Consider the following 13439-nt stretch of genomic DNA (forward strand, 5'->3'; position numbering starts at 1 on the left):
TTAAATATTTCAACAAACTTTATTTATATACATACAGTATATGTATTTTAAGCCTGTTTAAGGCTAATTTGAGCAGTGACTGATTCAAAGGTGTAGCAGTGTAAAATAATAAATACCATTTATTTCAGCTCAAAAGTCATTAGTTACTAAGACTGGGCTCTTCTGTGCCAGTGCTTTAAAATACTGTCATTGTAGAGAATATAGCTACAAAATCAATAGTAACATCTGGATGAATGATGATGGGTTCTCACACACAGATATGACACCAGCTCACTATATTGCAACTATGGCTTGCATCAAAGGAGGCGGCTAAGGGAGGGAGGAATGTGTTAATGTGGTTGCAGTGCAGTTCAAGCTTGAGCAGCCTTCTCTTCATCCTCATCCTTCACCTGTGGAAAAAAAATAACTTAACTTTAACTTCAGTTATCATTTTCAAGCGGCAAAGGCTTTTTGGTTGCCCTATAAATGCATGTGTGCCGACTGTAGGTGGCAATTATGAGTAATTACAAGGCTTGATTATCAAATTGTAAAAAGTCATTTAAAAATACAGTGCTTATACGATGTACAACATCTGTTTCGTCCACTCTAAAACGTATACAGCTTGTTGACAACATAGCAGGAGAACAAACCTGCTCCACTGATTCAACTTCGGGGACGTAAAACTGCAGCATGTTTTGGATTCCACTCTTCAACGTAACAATTGAACTGGGACAACTGGTACAAGAGCCCTGCAGCTTCAGTTTAACGATGCCGTCTTCAAACCCCCGATACACAACATCACCTCCATCCTCCTGCACTGTGGGCCTGGGGAAGAAGAACATCGGCAAGTGTGGAGAAAGTCCAGAAAGGCATTGTAACAGGGAACAAGTGCTGATGCAGTATTAGCGTGTCTGCACAAGCAGCTACCTTATTCGAGTATCCAGCAGTTCTTTGATCATAGCGACTACTTCATCGTCATCCTCTGACGGCGCTGGAAAGACAAGTGGAAATTCCTTGGCGTTCACAAATGGTACGCCCTACCCATTCTGTTGTTTGCAGTATTTTCTTCTCACGACTGGTTGAAATCCTTACCTGTGTCTGCGCTAGGTGCGCTGTCCTCATTGACCACAGGAAGTCCGGAGGTGAAAAAGTCCATAATGGCAGCAAACACGTCAGGCTTGATAACTCTCCACTCCATATTTTCATCAGACTACACAGAGACAGAAAGAAAACAAGCTACTGAGAGCAATGGCATTACAATGTGCTGCACTGTGAGTTTTATAGGAACTTGACCTGGTTTTACCCTCGTTATGGTGATGAAGTCGGGGCCCAGGAAGACACTCTTGACTCCATCAATCCTAAAAAGCTGTCTGCAGACAACACAGAACTTTACTGAGGTTTTGTTACATTTGGGATGGATTACAAAGTTAAATTGACACTTCTATGAAAAAAATAAAAATAAAAAGAAACAATGCTATACAAACCAAACCTATATTCAGTCGTTTAATGAAACAAAGTAAATAATAGTTTGTTACAGTAGGTGTTTTTTGGGAGTATCTGTACTTTACTTCAGTTTTTGTATTAAAGAATGGGAGGAAGGGAAAAACTAGATTTTGTTCTTCGAATCTTTTTAGTAAAACAAAAAAAATGTTTTTTTAAGAGTGATGTATGCTCCATTTTTAAGGTTGTGTATGTTGTGAAGAAATAAATTACATAATTCTCAAAATTTTAAATACTAAAAAGTATTTATCATAAAAAGTAATTTATTATATTAACTGTAATTAACAGTTAATATCATAAAATTACTTTTGATATTTAAGTACAGTAAACAACAGATACTTTTAGACTTTTACTTAGGTAATATTCTATTAGGTGACGTTGACTTCTGTTTTCTAATAAAATGCTTAAAAACAAAATTTTTGTTGATAAGCAATATCAGTCCACACATGTAATACATCTATTAATGAACTAATATTATAGTACATATGTATGTATGTTAATGAATGATGTAAAGCTCATTTAGATGCAACATTTCTATCAAGCAACCACAGTACCAGAAGCTAATCATGTACTGTAAGACACACTGTTTTGCACATTTTTAGACATTGGATTGGACAGATAAAGGAACAATGTCCTCAGCTTTAAGGACAGTAGCTGCAGACTCAAGGTTAGCCCAAAGAGCACATAAAAGTCTTGCTGCTACTCCTTGTTTGTGAGGACAGAAACGGTTTTGGTTCTCACACCACTGGTTCAGCAGGAGAATAAATCTTCACAGGTAAAGCTGGGTTTTCCTGCCACATGATATCAAAATGCCTGCTATGACGCTGATTTGTTACTCTCCATTCAGTAACCACGTGTTTAAGATGTCATCTACCTGGCTAAAGGTGAGCAGTGTGCGTCACGAGGGCCGGCAAAATTCATCGTCCCCGATTCAAGAACTATACGACCGGGCAGAAACTTTAGGCTGTTTGGATTCGGTGTGTCCTGCGTCTGCACAAACATCGTCCTTCCTGCAGGGAGACAAAACAAAAAGAACAGCAATTTAACATCCGTCATGACAGGGTGTCTTCCAAGTTAGACAACCACAAGGACGCTGCGGGCATACAAACCAGGGACAACCCAGTGGGGGTTTTGTGGCCATCTGTTTGGTAGACCTGCATTATGTGAAGGCCAATGTAATCCGGCGCTCTGATATCCACTGACTGCAAGACTGAGACAACACAAGAGAGAGATTTAAAAGGTTACTACAGCAAAAACTGCACTTCGTTCACATGCATTAACAGGTTCAACGAGGAATTAGTTGAGTAAGACTGCTCCCAAAACCCTTCTTGCTGATTGATAATACAACGCTCAATTCCTTTGTACCAGAATACAGCTGTTAAGCAACCAGGAAACTAGCTCAGCAATGAATCATGCAGCACATATTAGGCTCTTTTGTCATCATTTGTTTTGTTCTTGCCAAGAAGAACGCACAAAACATGTCTGTATTTGACTGTCATAGATTCGTTTTAGTCTACAGCTCACTACACCGGCAAAATTCATCAAAACATCCAGATATAGACAGTGGGATATACATGATTTTATGTGTTTCACAGGAGTGTAGCCTACTCGTTGATGAATGTCGCCTCTAAAAAAAGCCTGGTTCCAACCTGCTGGCAGGCAGGTTAGATTAATTGGGGACTCTGAATTGCCCCAAGGTGTGAATGTTTATAATAAGTTAAATAAGTTACCTGTTAGAGGTGAGCTGTTTGCAGGGGTACAGTAAGAGCTTATTGTCTGCAGCTCTTAATCTAAGATCTCATGGGGCTTTTTCTGTTTTACTCTCCTCCCTGCAGTATCAGTACGCTGCAAACAGATTGCCGCTGATTCGGTAATACACACATTTCACTTCCTTTTAATGTGAACGCTTTTATTGTGACGTTGCAAAATAAGGAAATGTTGGGTTTAGCAACTGCAACTTCACAGACTTCTGAACACAAACATGAAACAGTCAGATAAAGCAGACATCCAAAGTACACGCAGAAGGCAGGAGAGAAACTAAACTCCAACTCCGGAGAAGGTCCCTCTCCTGCATGGTTTGGCGTGGCATGGCGCGTCTCAACGCGTGTCAACAGGGTGTGATACCGGACTTTTTTTATGTACAGGAATATGAACAGGATAATTTTATTTTATATTCTTTCAGTTCTTTTGAATTTAGCGTGTATTATTATTATATACATGAAAGTGATTTTGAATAATAGTATGTATATCGTTAATGTATATGTTTGAGATCAAAAGAATTTTAGTTATGCTTTTCTGCTTTTAAGTGTAAAATCTATTGTCATGTCTCTTATGTTCTGTTTAGACCGCAGGAGGAGAGGCTTATCAGATGCATCAGATACCAATACCCATTACTAGCAGTTAATGAGGCCGATAACCGATATTTGGATCCAATATGCATTTACAATACAAATTAATATATTTCTGTCAATATCTAGAATTTGGAATATATCAAACTCCAACACAAAACCTTGTGTAAAAGCCTTTGACAAATGTGTAATCAAAACTGAAACTTTCAATACAGCAAGTTCCCAGCAACTTTATTTTTAATAAAGTCAAGTGAAAATTTAAATGAAAAATGAATACATACAACTGGCTCCGTGAGGTTTTACAAAGTAAAAGTTCCTCACATGCTGACACTTCCTTTCTTTTATTCCCAAGATTATTTTTAAGGGATAGTTATGCCTTTATTGATGGGACAGATCGAGCGTAAAAGGGGGAGAGAGAAAGACATGCAGCAAAGGTCCAAGGCCGGAATCGAACTCCCGGCTACTGTCTCTACTCTTTACATGGGGCGCCCGCTTTACCAACTGAGCTACTGTGTGCCCCTTCCTCTGCACTTTTTAATCAATTAATTTTATCTGCAACAATTAAAATATAATGCTGATACAGATAATCTGCAAAAGGCCAAATATCGGCCCCAATAATCGGCCAGAAAGACACGCTGTCGACCCTTACGCCCATGAAACTTGTCACACTTTAAGCGGTTTTGCCAAAATAACATCACAATGTCCAGGAGATGCGCACATCGGCCAAAACTATATATTGACTTAATGGAGGTGACTTTATTTATGTATTGAATATGTAAAGTGCTTGTCAATAGTACCACAGTCAAAGAATACGTTTTGTTGAACGGTGTTGACATGACGAGTTAACACAGTAAAATAACGTTAACATCACGCTGCTCCAGCAGCCTCATAATCATTCTGCGTCACTCTGCACTGAGCTAACATTAGCTAGCCGCTAACACTTAACGTCAGCCGGACCCTAATACTTAACAGGCTGATGCATTCGTACAAGCAGTAAAAATTAAAATAAAAAACAAAATGACACCGCACTCCCACAACTCACAGACAGGTTAACTTACGGACGCGAAAGCCTCGCTGAAATGCCCAACAACCTGCCGACCTGCCTGTAAGTCGCCATGTTTGTTATGGTTACCTAAAAAGCGGAAGTGGTCTGTTATATGTGTGGAAGTGACGCACTATTATTGTACGTGTGTTAAAGTTGACCCCCCCAAAAAACCATCCATCTGCTATCGTCTAGCGCTCAGAAGTGACATTAAACTGCATTAAAAATGCCGTGTGGCAAAAACTTTCGGCGGAGAAGGGACTCGTCAGATGCGGAGGAGGATGAAACAACTGAGGAAGTTAGGTAGCGTTCATTTTTTTTCTCATTTTAATCTCTTCAACATGAACGCAAATATTAGCTTTAGCTGCATTAACGATATGTTAGCCAACTGCTTTATTAGTTAAGTGGGAGTTAAAACGACATTTAATTAATTAATAATTACGGACTTTGAATATTTGGTTGTTGTTTTTAACGTTATTTTTTATTATTTTATTTGAGCAAATTCTGTTTGATGTATGTGTAACGTTATTCTTGGTCAATTAGATCGAAATTAGAAGAAGCTAAAGAGCTTCAAAGTCTGCGGAGACGACAGACCGGAGTCAGGTAACGTGAATGTAGCAATTGTTAATACGGTTTTTCAAACTATAAATACGGTTCAGTTGTCAATGTCTAATGAGGTACAATGACACAATAAAAATGAAATCCACGTTTCTCTCTCCTCTTTTAGTATTACCGCCTTGTTGGTCGGGGAGAAACTGCCACCAGAGGCTGAAATTGATGTAAGTGACCTTTTAGAAGTTTTTATATTTGGATTAATCAGAATATGTGTTTGATATTCTAGTGGCTGAATATTTGATAATCAAATTCAACATTTCTCACAGAATGACCCTTTTAAACTGAAGACTGGAGGGGTTGTAGACATGAAGAAAGTCAAAGACAGGAATAGGGACATGTAAGTACCTCTGTGACAGCTTGAGTTATTTAAATGCAGTGTAACTAAAAAGTTGTCTATGAACTATTGTGTCATTACAAAAAAGCAAACGTGTGTCATCTAACTTGACTCTGATCTGTCTTGATGATCTTTGTTCTATATGCAGGACAGAAGAGGAGACGGATCTGAACCTGGGCACCTCCTTTTCTGCTGAAACTAACAGAAGAGACGAGGATGCGGACATGTATATCTGCTTTTTTCCCCACTTGTCACATAGACACACATATACAGACATCAACCTCTCTTTTGCATTTAGCTCCTACTCCTTCATTTGTTTGCTTGAGTGTATCTACATTGTAGAGAGCAATATTCAGCACCTGCTTTATCTAAATTTGGAGGGCCAACATGTATAACTTGGACCAGTGACTTTAGTTTGAGAGATAAATGACTTTCCTGACACAGTTCTGGCACAACTAAATTGATATAAAATACAAATTTGTAATTCCCAACATTTAGGAAACATTTGGGTGGATTGGATGCTCATATACAGTTGTTTGCAAAGTGCTCTACTGAAATATTTTGTAACCTTATTTTTTAAAAAATAAATCTACTCTCACAGGATGAAATATATTGAGACAGAGCTGAAAAAGAAGAAGGGGCTGGTGGAGGCCGAGGAACAGAAAGTTAAGGTGAAGAATGCAGAGGACCACCTGTACGAGCTGCCCGAGAGCATCCGAGTCAATTCCGCTAAGAAGACAGAGGAGATGTTGTCCAATCAGATGCTGAGCGGGATCCCTGAAGTCGATCTTGGCATTGAGTACGTTTAGCTGATTCTTGAAATGATCTGGTAGATTATTTTTCTGAGGTTTCTGCAGTTGTCTTTTCTTTAAATATGCGAAAAAGACATTCTTCATTGAGACATGGCGGAGACCACTGACAGAAAGGATATAGCTATTACTGATAGCATGTATCTGTGATTTCCTTCCCAGCGCAAAGATAAAGAACATAATCCAAACAGAAGATGCAAAAGCAAAGCTTCTGGCAGAACAAAGGAACAAGAAAAAAGACCACGGCACATCTTTTGTACCCACCAACATTGCTGTCAACTACGTCCAACACAATCGCTGTGAGTGCTGTCAGTGTGTAAACAGTGGGGTCTGTGAAGGTAATGAGAGGTTGGTTAAATATGTAAATATCTTTTCTCAGTCTATCACGAGGATGTGAACGCACCACAGAGGCACCACAGACACAGAGAAGAGCCCAAGGCAAGGCCGCTGCGTGTGGGAGACACAGAGAAACCAGGTCCAGAGGGTAAGAGACTGTACACAGCCACATTCTTTTCCTTATACCACAGGAGCTCAGTACCACCAGACTGCTAGTACTGCTATAGTAAGTGTACGCACACTTAAACAGGAACGTAACAGTACTTGTTTCTACAAACTCTCTGGAATGATTGACTTAATGTGGAAGATCAATACAAATAGTATAATAGCTGCTTTTCTAAAAGTGATATGCCTTATACCTTCTTCTGTTACTCCACAGCTTCGTCACCACCCAACTACCGTAAACGTCCAAACAACGAAAAGGCTACAGATGACTACCATTATGAGAAGTTCAAGAAGATGAATCGACGATACTGAGGAACTTGAGGATGTTTTTTTTTCTTCTAAAGAACAGGATTACACCCCATGATTTTTTTTAAGATTGCCAGAAAGCCATGAAGACTTGCAGAGTGGTTCTCTTGAAAGACCTTTAGTCAGAGGACTCCCAAGACAGACTGAAGTACTTTGTAAATATTGTGAAAAGCTCCTTGGGGTTATCTGTATACAGTACACTTGCTTTGTGATGTCTTACGTTAGAGAAATTCCCATTATTGAGAAAATCACGTGATTTTCTTTTAACCAAGGAATCAGTCAAGGAATACATAAAAGAAATTTTGAATTGATTGGTAATCCAGATTTGAATTGTGAGAGTTTTGCTTTTATACTGTAGAATTGTGTTTTTGACTTTCAGAAGATTAAAAAAAAAAAAAAACCCCACAAGATTTAAGTTGTTCTTTAATGTGCCCAGTGCTCGAAGCAGTAAAAAAAGCAGAAATAAAATATTGAAAAATAAACATGAGAAATACAATACTCAAGCCTAGTCAAACATAATAAAAAATTAATACTGGCACTTAAATGCTACAAAGGTACACAAAAAAAAATCATAAAGTTGTCTACAATTCTTACTTGAGCAATGTACAGTATATAAGTCAGTGTATGCAAATGTATAAATTCATGTAGGGAAAAAGTCCTTTAAACCCAGAGGAATGTTACTTTAGATACATTTCAGGTCTTCAGTTTTCTGTTTATGATACCTTTTCAGTTTTTTCTGTTTTAGTAGAGCACTTTATTTTACTCTTTATAATAACACGTACAAAAGAAAAGATCAGTGTCAAGCTTCAGTCCACGACACAACAGTGGCAGATCTAATCAGACACTAGTTCACAATGTGAAATGGAAAACTGAATTAGCCAAACCTCCTCAGTACAAAAGAGCGTTCCAGTCTGTGTCCGCTTTCCTCGTCATGGTTTCTCTATTGAGGACGTCCCGTGTCCATTGAGGTGGTGTTGGGGGTTTGTCTCCTGAGAAGGAGGACCCTCCGCGTCATCTCGGTCCCCCTGGGTAGAGCTGCAGCTGCTGCCCGGGGAGGCCCAACTGTCTCGTCGGCGGTACGCCTCACACAGTGGCAGATCAGTGCTGTCCCACTGACTGTAGCTTTGCAGAGTGGAAACCAGAAGGAGGCAAAGAATCAGCGCAGCACAGAAAGAGAGGAGCAGACGAGAGCGGCAGGTCAGAATAAGCACATTCATACACATAGAGGAGCACATGAAAAAGGCGCACGTACGACAGAAGCGTGGAGGTTATGCAGAAGCACTGGAAACTAGATCAACACCTGAAACAGCTGTTCAGTAACTAGACTCTGAAGTTAGAGGTGATTATTATCGACTTGATTTTAAAGGGATAGTTTGATTCTTTGAAGTGGGGTTTGATGAGGTACTCATCCGCAGTCAGTGTATAACCTACAATAGATGGTGGTCGGTAAACCCTAAGTTTAGAGAAGCAGGCAGGAGAACATCCACAAAAGCGTACTGCTGTGGACGAGGGCTGTAGCAAAATGCATTTTAGCCACCAAAAAAAAAAAAAAAACACATTAAGTGTATGATATATTCAGAATATTTTCACTTTTTTTTTTACCTTGCCGTCCAACAGCCCTTTCCAATCGGGTACTAAAGCTGTTAAATCGCTCTCTTCTAAGCCACAAGACTCTTTGGACAAAAACTTTTAACCTTGAAAAACACAAGAGTTTCTTTTCCACCGCCACCTCAAACAGTCTGTTTGTGTTATTGTGTGATTTTGGTGATTAAAGGGTTAATTCAGATTCTCAAGTGTCACACAGTAACAAAATCAAACCAATAAATGGAGGCAGCGATGGACCAGCAGCTCCAGTGTTCAGTGAGGTAAAATTACTGTTTTAGACATAATTGCTTTAGCTCCCTGTAAAAAGGAGCTGGTTAAAATATCCTAAATAAAGCGTACATTTAAACAGACATTTTTTTAGGTGGCTTAAATACATTTCCTGCTGCGCTGTCCACAGCAGTACATTGCTTTACTTCCAGGGATGCGCGATAATATCGGCACACCATCTCTTTCAGCAGGTATTGGCTTTAAAATTAAATATTGGAATAAGCCAACATACTGTTTTCTTTCAAATGATTAAAAAAAAATAAATAAATAAAAATTTTTTCTTATTTTGCACAATGAATGAATATTACGTACATAAACAAGCATTGTATTTCATGTCTCTGATAAGAAAACTCGTATGATGTGTATTTCACTTCAGAAGAGACTTGATGATCAGTACAAACAGGTGGGAAAAAAGTGTTTATACATCGACATAGGTATCCGTTATCAGCCAAATGAGTTGTTATATTTATTGACTATCAGCAAAAAATCAAATATTGTGCATCCCTATTTACTTCCACAGCAGTACTCCTGCCTGCTTCTCTCAACTGGGTGAGTGCTTGCCGCCACCTACTGTATGTAACACACTGACTATGGATACGAACCTCATACAACCCCACAGCAAAACAGTGTGATTAGTTGCCGATGGAGGACAGAGCAGAGTGATTGTAGTGAGGAAGGAAGGCCCACACCCAGCATGCTCCAAAAAGGACTGAGAGACACTTCTTTATACTTTCTCACAGAAAACAAGACAAACTACTACAGTGTTTTGTCTCTACTTTATTTCTCAATCATTCTGGGTCTAATGGAACAGCTGGTACACAAGTACAACCACACCATGTGTGACTGACACCGCGTGCATGGTTACAGCTTGTGGTCTTAAGGACGGAGTGGATTATAAACGATTACCTAGTCGCTTTTACAGAAAAAAATGTTTACTTCGAAACTCGTAGTAGTTTCAGATTTGACCTTGAATAAATAAAAGCAAGAAGTTGTGTCTAACTGACAGTCTATGCTAAACATTTATCCACAGTCGCTCCTTAACATCTACCATAAAGGTCATCACCATTCAATTTTTGATTTAAATATTACATATAAATAATCTTGAATAAAAGTGAATATAAAATCTTTATTCTGTTATAGTTCTTTCACTGTGTAATTCTTCTAAAGCGGGTTCCCAACAAAACATTGAGTTGAAAATCATCTAACAGTTCCTCCATGAATAGAATACTAATTCTTTCAATTTAAAATATTTTAGTAGAAAATAAACTAAAAGTAAAGGCCGCATGCCTAAATTTCACTCAACCATGCGTCTCTCCCACGTGCCTGACAGTATTTGTTAAAATCTCTAATGCTTATCAGACACTGAAGACCACGAAACTGAAAGTCTGATTATGATTTAGAAATAAACCCAGCGGTGGGTTAATGCTGTGGCTTTCTGCTCTAAATTGTAATGATTATCCTTGTCACCACAGAAGCCCTCTGGCTTTCAGAGTGCACTTGTAAACTGCATTTAAAACTGAAAAATACATCTTGAACTCTTGTATTTTCCAGCTAATATTTAGCTGTACGACCTCTTTAACGCTGAAGTCCTCTCGACTTTGACCAGTTATGACACACGTCTCAGAGCAGAAAAAAGTCAAGGCACTTACTAATCAATAACAAAGTCACTTAGTGAGATGATCTTCATCACAACGACCCTCAGCAATGATCTGTGTTGATGAATGGTACCGTATGGATGTGACGATGAGATAAACTCAACCCAAGAGGTTTAGATGGCAGTGGGATGGGGGCAAGTATGAGCCTACTTGTACCTGGAGGAGTAATATTCTTCCTCTAGCTCATATAGGTCGATGGCGATCTCGTCTCGGAGCGAGGTGAGCTTCTTGTCGCACTCCTCCTGCAGCGAGCGGAGGTGCTGGTTCTGGAGGCTGATGGCGTCGTTCACCGATGGGAAGTCGTTTAGAATCAGAAACTGCTTCAGATCAGACACCAGCTTCATGAGGGACTCGCCAGCTCGAACCTGGTACGATACAGAAGAGGTGAAATGGGGAATGGGAATTTTATTATTTCATTTTTTCTGGACTGAAAATTCTTTTCCAAAGTATCAGCTGCTTAAAAAATTCTCATTCACAGGCGGTGTGAAGCTTTTCACTTTATTATTAATTAATTAACCTCTTAAAACACCATGAATGAATTCATGTTATGCAGCATACTTTACTCAAACCTTTATTTTAAATTCTTGGAGAGATCCCAAATTTTTACAAAGATACCAAAATATGAGGCTGAACTTGGGGGGATACACATCTATGGTTTTCATTTTAAGTCTTTGGGATTTGAAAATTTCACTCTGTATAGACATCAAACGTGAAGGGTGGAAATGAGTCGATACAGATGTTACCTGTGATACAGTCAGTGCTGAATATTAATTTTAATATTCAAATTGAATTCAATTTAATTTAAATAAAGTTTTGTGTTAGATTTTGTTATATTCCAAATTTTAAATATTGAAAGAAAGGTAAGTGCATATTGGATCCAAATATTGGTTATTAATCTCATTAACTTCTAATAATTGATATATGGATCGGCCCTGAAAAACCAATATCAGTTGACCCCTTCTAACTATATGGAAAAAAAACTGAAATAAGAGTTAATTTATCCCACATCAAATATATTCATACATTACAGCAGCTCAAAGGTCATAAGCAAGAGAAACAGCAAAAAACTGTTTGTGTGCTGAAAATGGATAAAAATATTTTTAAAAATGCAAATTAGATAAAAAAAATATATATATATAGTATTTTATATTCAGTAAAGATATAGAAATATAGTCTAGAAAGGTCATTGCACAAATGCTGGTAAAGTATTGCACAGGCATGTGACACAGTAACCACTGCGTGTCTGTGTTGTTGGAAAACTGTGTTTTGTGCTTACAATGTTGGCTGCTCTGACGTGCATCTCATAGTGGTCCTGCTCTGCTTGCGTTGCTCGGGAAACCTGCGTCTCATCCTCTATCTGGAGCCGGAAAACAGCGTGAGGACATCAAATCATACACTCAAACGTTTGGAGGACAGAGTGGAAAAAATGGAGACAGAAAATGGGAGTGATGCTGTTATCAGTAACAAGCAATATGCAATGAAATTCCCTGCTTTCCGTGAGGACTAAAGTAAAAAACAGTAAAAAGTAAAAGTCGGAGCTGTGTTTTTGTGTACCTTTGCTGTTTTGATAATCTCTGTGAAGTTGTCCAGGATGGACCTGATGTCGTCTTTCAGTCTCTTGTTGTAGTTCTGCAGCAGAGTCTCTTTGCTCTGTGGGAGCACTCTCTGAGTGGCCATCGTGCTCAGGAAAAGGCAACACGGGAGCACACCTGTTCACATTGAGTTAACACAGAAGTCCATTCAGCCGGTGAGCTTTGCGGCTGATAAAAATAGTGGAAACATTAATGTTACTGATTAGCGACCCAATAGCTAGCGTGAAAAGGCGCGCGCTTTAATAACAGAGACAGACGGGAAAAACGTGTACCTCAGGTCGTTTTCTTGTGTGCGGTGTTGCACATATTTATTGTATTAACGGTTCTGTAATGTTAAACACTTACTTCTCACCGCATACTTTGAAAACAACGTCGTTATTGTGCAAACCGACGACACTCACGTAGCCACTGTGGTTGCTCTTCTTCTGAATGTAGCTGCGGCTAACATCCGGTGTGTCAGTGTGATACCGCCCTCTAGCGAAGGAGCACTCCTCTCACACTGCAAGAAAAAATAGATACAGACATTTTAAAAGGTCGGGTTTTATCTGTTTTATTATTTTTTTGTGGCGTTTTATCGAGATTGTAAGATATAGAAAACCGTATTTACTTAATTATTGTATGAAGCAATGTATAAAGCACCGAAGAGAAATCTTTTCAGCGTGGGTTTTAAGTGGCAGTGGACCTGTATTTCAAAGTAAAAGCACAATTGCATCATCAGCAAACTGTAGCAAACTTACAGCATTTTAAATTCTATTGTAGTGTTCTCAAGGGGGGAACAGAAAATGTTCCCATATACTCATAACACTCCCCTGCTTGCTGTCAGTGTCATCTAGAAAATCTTGTCCAATTCATTGTCTTTGGAGCAATGCCACGCCACGGTTTAGTC

The 13439-nt window shown here is 38.9% G+C and overlaps 3 protein-coding genes across 6 annotated transcripts; 1 reads left to right on the top strand and 2 right to left on the bottom strand.

Annotated features, from left to right (window-relative positions):
* On the bottom strand, window positions 1–5042 carry nfu1 (NFU1 iron-sulfur cluster scaffold homolog (S. cerevisiae)). The gene is made up of 8 exons (XM_042487716.2): window positions 4886–5042; window positions 2589–2689; window positions 2354–2489; window positions 1283–1349; window positions 1072–1189; window positions 907–970; window positions 630–804; window positions 1–389 (listed from the first exon to the last, which is right to left on the bottom strand). Exons 1-8 carry the CDS (start codon window positions 4942–4944, stop codon window positions 351–353), a joined length of 759 nt encoding a protein of 252 aa, XP_042343650.1. The 5' UTR covers window positions 4945–5042; the 3' UTR covers window positions 1–350.
* c4h9orf78 (chromosome 4 C9orf78 homolog) lies at window positions 5007–7837 on the top strand. Its single transcript, XM_042487715.2, has 9 exons — window positions 5007–5172; window positions 5413–5472; window positions 5597–5648; window positions 5751–5821; window positions 5967–6044; window positions 6420–6617; window positions 6790–6926; window positions 7007–7111; window positions 7343–7837. Exons 1-9 carry the CDS (start codon window positions 5096–5098, stop codon window positions 7438–7440), a joined length of 876 nt encoding a protein of 291 aa, XP_042343649.1. The 5' UTR covers window positions 5007–5095; the 3' UTR covers window positions 7441–7837.
* Window positions 7838–7840: 3 nt separating this feature from the next.
* med22 (mediator complex subunit 22) lies at window positions 7841–13066 on the bottom strand. Of its 4 annotated transcripts, none has more exons than XM_088076944.1 (5): window positions 12955–13066; window positions 12516–12670; window positions 12238–12318; window positions 11118–11326; window positions 7841–8556 (listed from the first exon to the last, which is right to left on the bottom strand). In XM_088076944.1, exons 2-5 carry the CDS (start codon window positions 12636–12638, stop codon window positions 8364–8366), a joined length of 606 nt encoding a protein of 201 aa, XP_087933070.1. In that variant the 5' UTR covers window positions 12639–12670; window positions 12955–13066; the 3' UTR covers window positions 7841–8363. The 4 variants fall into 4 exon arrangements, with proteins under 4 accessions (XP_087933070.1, XP_087933071.1, XP_042343652.1 ...); XM_088076945.1 differs by having other exon boundaries at window positions 7841–8550; window positions 12899–13041; XM_042487718.2 differs by having other exon boundaries at window positions 12899–13041.
* Window positions 13067–13439: the final 373 nt, after the last annotated feature.

This window comes from Plectropomus leopardus, chromosome 4 (assembly GCF_026936395.1).
Source record: "Plectropomus leopardus strain MGB_pleo_1.0 chromosome 4, ASM2693639v1, whole genome shotgun sequence".
Lineage (NCBI taxonomy): Eukaryota > Metazoa > Chordata > Actinopteri > Perciformes > Serranidae > Plectropomus > Plectropomus leopardus.

Excerpts from the sequence above, each read along its gene's own strand:
- med22 (XM_088076944.1), bottom strand. The coding sequence starts at position 12,638 with ATGGCCACTCAGAGAGTGCTCCCACAGAGCAAAGAGACTCTGCTGCAG. Across the intron at positions 12,319-12,515 it reads AGATTATCAAAACAGCAAAG|ATAGAGGATGAGACGCAGGT; the intron begins GTACACAAAAAC and ends TTCCGGCTCCAG. Across the intron at positions 8,557-11,117 it reads GAAGAATATTACTCCTCCAG|CTACAGTCAGTGGGACAGCA; the intron begins GTACAAGTAGGC and ends CACTCTGCAAAG.
- nfu1 (XM_042487716.2), bottom strand. The coding sequence starts at position 4,944 with ATGGCGACTTACAGGCAGGTCGGCAGGTTGTTGGGCATTTCAGCGAGG. Across the intron at positions 971-1,071 it reads CGCACCTAGCGCAGACACAG|CGCCGTCAGAGGATGACGAT; the intron begins GTAAGGATTTCA and ends TTGTCTTTCCAG. Across the intron at positions 390-629 it reads AAGTTGAATCAGTGGAGCAG|GTGAAGGATGAGGATGAAGA; the intron begins GTTTGTTCTCCT and ends TTTTTTCCACAG.
- c4h9orf78 (XM_042487715.2), top strand. The coding sequence starts at position 5,096 with ATGCCGTGTGGCAAAAACTTTCGGCGGAGAAGGGACTCGTCAGATGCG. Across the intron at positions 5,822-5,966 it reads AAAGACAGGAATAGGGACAT|GACAGAAGAGGAGACGGATC; the intron begins GTAAGTACCTCT and ends TTCTATATGCAG. Across the intron at positions 6,045-6,419 it reads AGAGACGAGGATGCGGACAT|GATGAAATATATTGAGACAG; the intron begins GTATATCTGCTT and ends CTACTCTCACAG.